Source organism: Malus sylvestris, chromosome 1 (genome assembly GCF_916048215.2).
Source record: "Malus sylvestris chromosome 1, drMalSylv7.2, whole genome shotgun sequence".
NCBI lineage: Eukaryota > Viridiplantae > Streptophyta > Magnoliopsida > Rosales > Rosaceae > Malus > Malus sylvestris.
Window position 1 is genome coordinate 10263055 of NC_062260.1, and position 9653 is coordinate 10272707.

Here is a 9653-nt window from a genome sequence, read left to right on the forward strand (position 1 = left end):
CTTATTTGTTGTTGTTCACTTCTACCATCTAACCTATTATGATCTAAAAATTCTTGTTTAATTAAAGTAACAAAACCATCTATTTTAAAATGTGTTTTAGCTGCCTAATGTTGTTCTGGATTTTGGACTTTCCATGACTGAAAATAATCAAAAATTAAACCATCCAAAGTATGTTCAAAGTAATCTAACATATTTTGTGAATTTCTAAAATCTAACATTAATGCTGCATGTACGCAACCTTTCTCCCATCTCTCAATAGTTCTCTCCCAATCTTGGGGATCTACATTATCTAAATTTAATATGTTACATGCTATATTTATTTGTTCTAACTCTCAAATATGGAATCGTGTTTTTTATAGGTGGTTTTATCAAACTTTCTTCTATGTAATCTACTTTTGCTTTTTCATTATATTATTCATTTGTTGGTCTCAAAAATTGTTGATCAGTCATACTTGCGTGTCCTGGATTTTCTACTCCTGATGTACTACTTTATTCTGCTGGATTACATTCTTCTTTCAATTCTAATAAATTATTATATTCTTTTGATCCTAAAATATGTTCTACTCCTATTTCTAAAATTAATTTTTTTCATCTCTTCATTTGAAATTCTAGGTAGTCCTAAATCATATGTCCTATATTTTTCTAAGTACTATTCTTCATCTAAATGGTCAATATCTTCTATAAGCTTATCTACAACATGATCAAAAAAATTCTCAACTAAATTAATATCTAGATTATCAAAAGCTATATGTATACTTTCATTTTCGATTTCACTTTCATCTTCTTCTATTTTTTTCTAGTTGCTTGTAGTTATTAAACCTAATTGTTGCTTGACCTGTACTAGTTTCATATATTTGTACTTTATCTGGTTGTCTATTTCTTGCTACTTGTAAATTAGGTAATGTCCAATGAGTTCCTTCTAAAAAGCTAGTATCTACAAGTTTTGCTTCTATCATATTTACATGTTTACTACCAAATGTTTGAACTAAATTTTGAAATTCTAAATTAAACTTATGATTGTATTTATCATACACTTTACCAATATACATTAGAGAGCTAATACATAAATTTTTATATTCTCCTTTCATATTATATTTTTTTTTGTTCTTATGCTTACTTTAATATATTTACTAAATTCATTAATTGTCATAACATAATTTGGAATACAACCTATGACTGCTAAGTTTGAACTTAAGTCTGCTTCAGCTATTGCTATTTCTGCTTGTTGGTGATTATCTCATCTATCATTATATATGTATACTAATGTCTTTGTGCCTACATATGCTCAGGTTAATCCTGCTATTCCAATTAATATTGTTCCTATATGAATCTCACTAAAATGTGATTTTCTCAAATGCATAACTGCTTCCTTACTAATTAAATTAAGTGTAACTTTTTTATCGATATAGCTAACTTCATGTTGACTAATGCTACTTACAATTCTAATTTTGTTTTCAAATAAACCTAATTGGTACAGGTTATATTTATTTTTCTGGGTTCTCTCAAAACCTCTTTTAATAAATTCTTGTGCTTCTTCTTCATTTGGATAAATATCTTCAGCTTTAACTACTTATTTTCCTTTTTTCCTAAAGAGTTCCATTTTCTATTATAAAAAAGATTTAGCTTAGGTCTTCTAATATTGTTATTTGCACTTAAAGTTAAATTTTCTAATTTATTTAGCAAAGATGGTGGAAGTGATGAATATGCGTTATGTAAAACTTGGTTTATTTCTGCTATTTGTTCTTCAACTTGATCTAATTTTTCAACCAAACTTAAAACTAATTGAATAATCAAATTATTTTGCCTAATGGGAATATTACTATTGGCTACTTGTGTTGAAAAATCTGTTAAACCTACTGGTTCTTTGTCCAACTTAATAATTTCTTTCAAAACTTGGATATATTTTCTGCTAGTTCTAGAATCGGTCATTAAATTAATAATTAAACTAATCATTTATCTATTGGAAAATAACAAGATCTACAATAAGATCTACAATATTATTGGCTTGTGGATTTTCTTCACTATGCAAAATATGATTATACTTTCTCATTGAAAAATAACAAACTAAACTATTTTGGTCTAAGATTATTTTTCTTTTTTGAGGTTTACTAATTTCTAAATTAAGGTAATCTATCATAAACTACAGTCTACTTTTCTCTAGAGTTATGGCTAACTGATTTCTTAGAAACTCTCTTTCTTCTCTCAAGGTCTCTAAAACTTGATCTGTTGCTCTTTTTGCTTCTAAAACTTTATGATGCACTTCTATGTTATTATATTTATGAATAAATAAAGGATGTTTAAGATAACCAAGATAAAACTTTTGCTTCTTCAAAGTCCTGCTTATTCTTTTGGATATATATACTAATTTGTCTTTATGCTAGTTATAGTTGGGTGTTGGGACAATAAATACTTGGTGGTTGTGGTTGGCAAGGTCTACAAGGATAATATATCTGTTATTCATACACAATAAACAAATATGATATCAGTTGTATCAATGACTTCCTTCCTCAAGGTACTTTACTATTATAATTATACTATTAAAATGCTAAACTTGGCTCTGATACTAGATTCGCACAGCAGGCTCGGTTAAATAGTCGGATGACCATTATAACAACTAGACATAAAACTTTGCACATGGAACTCGACATGTTTCAGCATGACGGTCACTCACAATACAAGTATAAGGCCTTCACGGCTGAACTCAGAGGTACGAAGAACTCAGAGGTACCCTGGTTAATGTCCAGTTATTTATATGGCAAGCATTCAACTATAACAAAGTGCTCGAACAAAGTATGATCGTTAGTTTAGCAAGTTAATAATATAACTACAATAATGTTTTCCTGTTTTAGACAAAAAGTCGAATTTAACAAATACACCAAAGAAAGTAAAGAAAACTTACTTAAGACTTGGAGATTGCTTGAAATGTATACTTGAACTTTTATTGATATATGGAATGTTTACAAAGATAGTCATTTACAAGAAAATGTTTACAAGGAAGTGTTTACAAAGATGCTATGAAGACTACGGATGCTTGAGAGTATGAGGATGATGTGAGTATAAGTGTAGGGTGTTTAGGTGTTGAGTGGTTGATGTATCTTTTCAATGAATAAAACTCCCCTTATATAGAGACTGAATGAGGATACAATGGAAAATAAATGGTGTGGACATCTCCTTGGTACTTGTCATTTGTCACTATGTTTCTACTGTTGCTGAAATTGTCAGCACTGTTTCTGAAACGTGGCCGGAATTTTGCTTTGCATGTGAACTTGCTTGTCTCCTTTTGCATGTGAATTTGCTACATGGTTTGTCTCCTGATGCACAATTTTTGCATGTGATATCTCTGAAATGTTTTCTCCCTTAAAATGTTATCTCCCTTATCTTCTTTTACATGCCCATTTGAGGTATTATTTTGTTTTGTCCTTAGGATTAAAATGAAAGTTTGGAGATGAGGGGGGGGGTTTGGTTAGTTTCCAAAAAAAAAAAAAAAAAAAGAAGAAGAAGAAAACTGAATAATCAATCGCACACACAGAGAAACCAGATCACCACGCGCCAATTCGATCCCGCGTCAGCACCGGAATCTTCTAGACCGAACGATGGACTCGCCCAAGCCCACCGCCCAGGATCCGAACCCAAAGTCTGCAGCCGAAGCCCCGAATGGCGATGCGAACTGGGCGAGCTTCGTGATGGGCTCGCAGGCTCAGGCTCAGCCGACTCTGACGGAGGCGGTCTCCACTCCCATGGGTTCTGGGTCGAAGAAATCGGTTCATTGGAGCCCGGAATTGGTGTCCGAGTCGCACGCTGCCGCGTCGGATCATTCTTCCCATCAGGGATCCAATACATACGTGGCTCCCTCCCCTACGCTCTCACAATCTCTCTCATTCAAAGGTCGGTATCTGTGCTTCCGTATTTTTCTCCTTATTTGGATTTGTATATATGTTTGAAGATTGTGGATACGTATTTATTGTGTATGCGTGCATGGTTAGATTCGGTGGAGACTGTGCGGAACGTGTTTGGGAGGTGGAGGAAGTCGGTGGGGGAAGCTACGAAGAAGGCGGAGGATCTCGCCGGAAACACGTGGCAGCACTGTGGGTTTCTACTTCCTTTTTGTTTCTTCTTCTTGTTGATCTCTGCTCATTTACTACGTTTCAATTAATTTTAACGTATATATTTTTAAGGGTAATGCTAGGAGACCAAATTTCTAAACTAAATTTTGTAAATCAAATGACATTGATAATTGGATTATTACTTAAGTGTTGATTAATGTGTTTATTTCTTATTGGTGGCAAATCATTTGGTTCATAAATTTGGTTTAAAAATTTGGTCTCCCCCCTAATTTTAATCATAGGATTTGTGTTAAGATTAGGTTCGAATTCGGCTTCCTTGGTTGTTTTGTTAAGTAAAAGTATAGGTGTGGTGTGTGTGTGCGCTAATTTTATATGGTAGATCTTTTGATTGACATGAGAATTGAAAGTTCAAAATTTGTGAGGAAGATTTGCTGAAAATTCTTGTAAAACGCTTAGCGCCAGGTGCCTGAAAGTTGTTCGGTACATTGTGGTTTTTAGTACCAGTCTCCAGTTTTTCTAACCGTTTGAACTTAATCCGTCGAAAGCTTTTGTTTTGTTCACACTGAATGCCCAGAAAAGTCTGCTTTCGTAAGAGGAAACGAAATTGCAATCTCCCTTGGTCTCCCCGATTTTGTTTTCTCTGTTTATCTTACCTCTTTCTATATTTTAGTTTGTGTATTTTGTTGATCCTAAACATTGGTTGTGATGGATGAAGGCACTAATCATCCTGTTTTCTTTCAAACTAGTAAAAACAAGCCCCAGTTTTGCTGATGCTGCCATGGGAAGAATTGCACAAGGAACAAAGGTTCTAGCAGAAGGTGGTTACGAGAAGATCTTTCGATCAACCTTTGAGACAACTCCCGGGGAGCAACTTCAAAATTCATTTGCATGTTACTTGTCCACATCAGCTGGTCCAGTCATGGGAGTTTTCTATGTTTCTACTGCAAAGCTTGCCTATTGCAGTGATAATCCCATTTCATACAAAGCTGAGAGCCAAACTGAATGGAGCTATTACAAGGTAAGTTTGCACGTGCCTTACTTTTGTATCTTTTGAAGTTTTTTCCAAATATAGGATTTCAATTAACTAGCAACTATTTTAAGGGGTGCGTTATTGACTGATTTATAGTTTTTCAAATTAGAAAATCGTGATAGTTTTTCATAATAGAAAATCGTGCCACTAGACATCTGAGGGAAATTCCCCGTTGTGTTCTAATTTGATGGTGACTGCAACTAAGTAGTGAAGGGAAATAGATTCGACAGTGGTAGGCCTATATCGACACTTAATATCTGACACGTAAGGTATATAATTTGGTTCTGATGTAATTCTCTCGGAATTTATAAACCTCTGCACTGCAAGTATTTTTCGTCCATTTCAATTTTGCTCACCGAAAGTTTTCAAGATGTTGCATATAGTTGGGCAAGTGCTGAGCTGAGTATTTGCATTTTTAGGTTTAGCCCTATGTATAGCAAAAAAAATGTTCATGAGTTTCAGCCTTGATTTATACTTCAGTGAGCTTGTTTATGAGATTGTTTAGTCTCACATTAACTGATTAACCGTATTGGCTCAACTTTAATTTTCAACATGATTTGTGTTGTAGAATTTGGGGCCCTTTGCTTTGATAGTTTGGTTCGGTATTTTTGTTATCTTAAGTGGACTTGTGATCTTCATTAGTAATCAACCTTGTTGAAGGTTCTGGCTAGATTAGCAAGTGAATTCACTTGGCATTGTAAACAAAACCTGGAAATAATTACCACGGTGTAGGGAAGCTATAGTAAATAATTATACTCTATTTTCTTATGCTTGTTCTCCCTTATATAATTTTCTTGACTCTTGATGAAGATGTATTAGTAAAATATACTGAGTCGCACAACTACTGGTGGTAATATTTCTGTAGTCATATCATGTTTGTACTTTTGTACATGTGTTGTGAAAACTTTTCACTGAAAAGAAAGATGAGGAACAACTTTGTAGATTGCATTGGCAGAAGGAAATTAGAGAGCGGGGTTTATTTGAGGAGTTTTAAGTATATATCATTGAAATGTTTTGTTTATTTGCTCTCGATCATATGTGGTGTATTAGAGTGAGTCATATTTTGGTTAACGAGTTGTTAACTGATATTTGTACTAATTTCCGTTGACACGAGAATTATAATAGGTGGTTATCCCGTTACATCAGCTTAAAGCAGTCAATCCATCGTCAAGCAGATCGAACTCTGCCGAAAAGTACATTCAGGTTATCTCCGTTGATAACCATGAGTTCTGGTTTATGGGGTTCTTAAATTATGATGGTGCCGTCATTTGCCTACAAGAAGCTCTCCAAGCTCGGAACTCATTTGTTTGATCATTTTTTGTAGCACAGAAATTTTTGCTTTTTTCGCATCGTAAGATGTTTTATAACTGATAAGTTTGTAGATTAATTTATTTGATAATGTACGATCTTGATCATTTTGATAATGTATGCCACACTTGTGCTATTTTTTGAAAGTCAGTGTGAAAATTAGATCAAGTAATTTTACAATTTCCATATGATTGTACTTTTAGGAGTGGGTAGAATGATATTCAGGCTTATTGTTTTTCAGTCTATAATCTATATGATGGAAAAATATATCCCTACCCGATGCCATTGTCGTACCCTCCCTATCTCTCAATGACACCGCGGATAGGAAGTAGGGGTGGGCATAAAAACCGCGATTAGTGATAAAAAAAAAAAAAAAGTCAGTAAAAAATTGCGTTAACCAAAAGTCAAAATCGAAACAAAAATTGAATTGGACCGTCTCAAATTGGTTCCGCTTCCAGTTTAGAAATACTAAGAATTGAAGGAATGAGACTAAACTGTTTTTAATATTATTTTTTTTATACATATAAATAGCCATTTTTCCAAGAAGGCCCTTATGCATAAGCCAAATATACTTCACTTCTCTCCCCTCGTTTATTTTTCTTCGTTCTTTTCAAGTATATTATACATTATGTACATTATAATTTCTAAGGTTTTAAAAGACGTTAGGTGGTAGTCCGACGGTGGGTTGAGGACTAGCGCCTAGCCGAATTTAAGTAAATTTATTATATATTGTACATATAGGTGTCTATTTATACTTAATATTAATACATAATTCTATTAGAATACATAAATTAATAAATAAAATGACATAAATTACAAAGCATTAGAACATATTGAAAATATGTAGAACATGCATATAATGAGAGGTCATTCAAGTATTCAATAAGTCTCTTACATTTTATAGACAAAATAAAATGCAAAATAAACGTTATCAATTTTTTGTCTAAGTGAGAGTCGCGACATAGGTGGGCTAGGTGAAGGCCTAAGCGGGACCAGGCGCACTTTCCCATTTTCAAATTTCTCATTTTCAAACGCCTAGGGACTAATCGGGACGGTAGCCAGCCACCTGGCATCTAGGCAGCGCTAGGCGGGGATTTTTAGAACAATGATAATGTCAGTTTAGGATGTACACTTTGGTATTGATTAGGATTTATATTTTTATGTACACTTTCTATCTTCTAGTCACAAATCTTGTAGATCTAGTAATGGGAACTCAAATTTGATTGAGTTTGTTGTTGAAATATGTGTTTGATATTGGAAGTAGAAGAAGATTTGACAAAATCCCTTGATATTTTTCAGTTCTAGTTCCAGTTCAAAAGTGGAACCAGGCCAAACCAGACCATATCTACCCCTACTAGAAAAGGTAGGCAGTCACAACTAGGCATGAAAGTTTCTCTCGTATGGTGTGTAGTGTTCTTTTATGTACATAAAGACTGATGTGAAAAATCAAAACCCCATGAAATCTAATAAAAGTTTATTTCTTGATGGAAGGCATTACATTTTGGGTAATGCTAGGAAGATTATATTTCAATAAACCACATTGTACCACTACATTAATAGAAGTAGTATTAGTTATACAAATAGGTCTTACCTTTATTAGGGAGGTTACATAATAACGTCTACCATCTCTCTAACATTTCCCATTACTTAATAGCACGACCAATAAGAACATGGTCCAAAATTCTTACTCTTGAAATTGCAAAATTATGAAGCACTTACATGATATATGAACTAGAAGAAACTACCAACATACAAAAATACTATTAACGAAATCGAAAGCAATTAACCAACAATCACATATTAATTATGGACATTTGCATGCCTAAACATCAAAAGAACCCTAATTAATTGGACCTTATGCCCAATATCAAAAATATGAAGAAAAACCCCTAAAACAAACCTTAGTATGGACAATATGTATGCAGACCTCCAGTCTCAGTTCTGCCTTCTTCTTTTCTTGATGGCTTCAGACAAGGCCGGAAACCTTCTTGAATTGATGGCAAAGCAAAGGCTTCCATTCACCACATTCCGAAAAACCCACACCGTCACAAAATCAATCTTCTCAACCAATCCGCGATCATGACAAAAACTTTTCCAACCTCCAGTGAGGACATGAGTCTTGGACACCCAAGTTTTGAACACCATAGGGTATTTATTACCGCCCATGTCATAAGTTGTTACAGGAATGCCTCGGTTAGGGTCTTCGTCGTCCTTCAACAGCGGGAAGATGTGATTTTCGACATCTTTTTTGCACATCGAAAGCCTAGATTGGTCATCCCTCACATCACTACTTGTCAGTTGTTTCTCAAAAGGCTTGCTGTGAACTTGAATTAAGGACCGTAGACTTGGGACTGGTGGGAGATCAGGAGGGGCATATTTTCCATAGAACAAGCCTTGAATTACTTGTAATTGTGGTTCTCCCGGCAAGCGTCGTCCTCGTGGAGAAGCACCCTCAATGGCTTCTTGGGGTGCAGAAGGACCACTAATGGCTCCTTGGGGTAGCGGGGCTTCATCCACTTCGATTCGTGGTGCTTTTCTCTTGGTTCTTGCATACGAATACAACCCATTTTGAGAAAGAACTTTGTATTTCATGTACTCCAATTTTCGGGCTGTTTCGCCACCCAAAAGTTTGCGTTTTAGGTATAGAAGAAGATTAGCACCCTCAGTCGTCGTAGCCATCTCTTTGTCTTCGTGACTGGGGTCTTCACAGTATTGATCAACCATGACTGACGTATATCTCTCTCCCAAGATCATATCTTCCTTAGGAGAGTAAAAGGAAAAAGAATTCTTAGCCGATTGCATGTAGATTCACAAGCTGGTAATGTTTGGGAGAAGGGAAGGAAAGACTGAGGGTTTATAAGAGACCTAACGATTAGGGATTCTGGGCTGTTTACTTGAGCTTCAAGTAACCAATTGGGTACACAAATCAGAATATATCTGGCAAGTTTTTTTGGGAACCAATGAGGTTACGGATGGGAAACAATAAGTTTTGCTTTAATGTTGTTTAGGGATTCTTACTCTTTTTGGGACTCTTTAATTTGATTTTGTACAGGATTGTATTCCTTATTAATTTCCAATTGGATTGTTACTTGGAAAGGACGTAGCCCTCAAATTTGTCAGCCCAAGTAGGAACCCATAAGGCCAAATTTTTTCTAGTGCACAGTACACATGTAAATAAAGACAGTTAGATTAATATGGACGAACGAGATTAAAATTTGAACTTAAGTTACAACGGTGTTATAAAACCTGGT

At 34.7% G+C, this 9653-nt stretch overlaps 2 protein-coding genes across 2 annotated transcripts; one reads left to right on the forward strand and one right to left on the reverse strand.

Moving 5' to 3' along the window:
* The first annotated feature begins 3454 nt into the window (after positions 1-3454).
* Positions 3455-6548, forward strand: LOC126619573 (GLABRA2 expression modulator-like). Its single transcript, XM_050287982.1, has 4 exons — positions 3455-3885; positions 3984-4085; positions 4811-5082; positions 6220-6548. Exons 1-4 carry the CDS (start codon positions 3594-3596, stop codon positions 6403-6405), a joined length of 852 nt encoding a protein of 283 aa, XP_050143939.1. The 5' UTR covers positions 3455-3593; the 3' UTR covers positions 6406-6548.
* Positions 6549-8337: 1789 nt separating this feature from the next.
* Positions 8338-8994, reverse strand: LOC126619582 (putative B3 domain-containing protein At4g03170). The gene has a single exon (XM_050287991.1). The coding sequence runs from the start codon at positions 8992-8994 to the stop codon at positions 8338-8340; it is 657 nt and encodes a 218-aa protein (XP_050143948.1).
* Between the last annotated feature and the right edge of the window lie 659 nt (positions 8995-9653).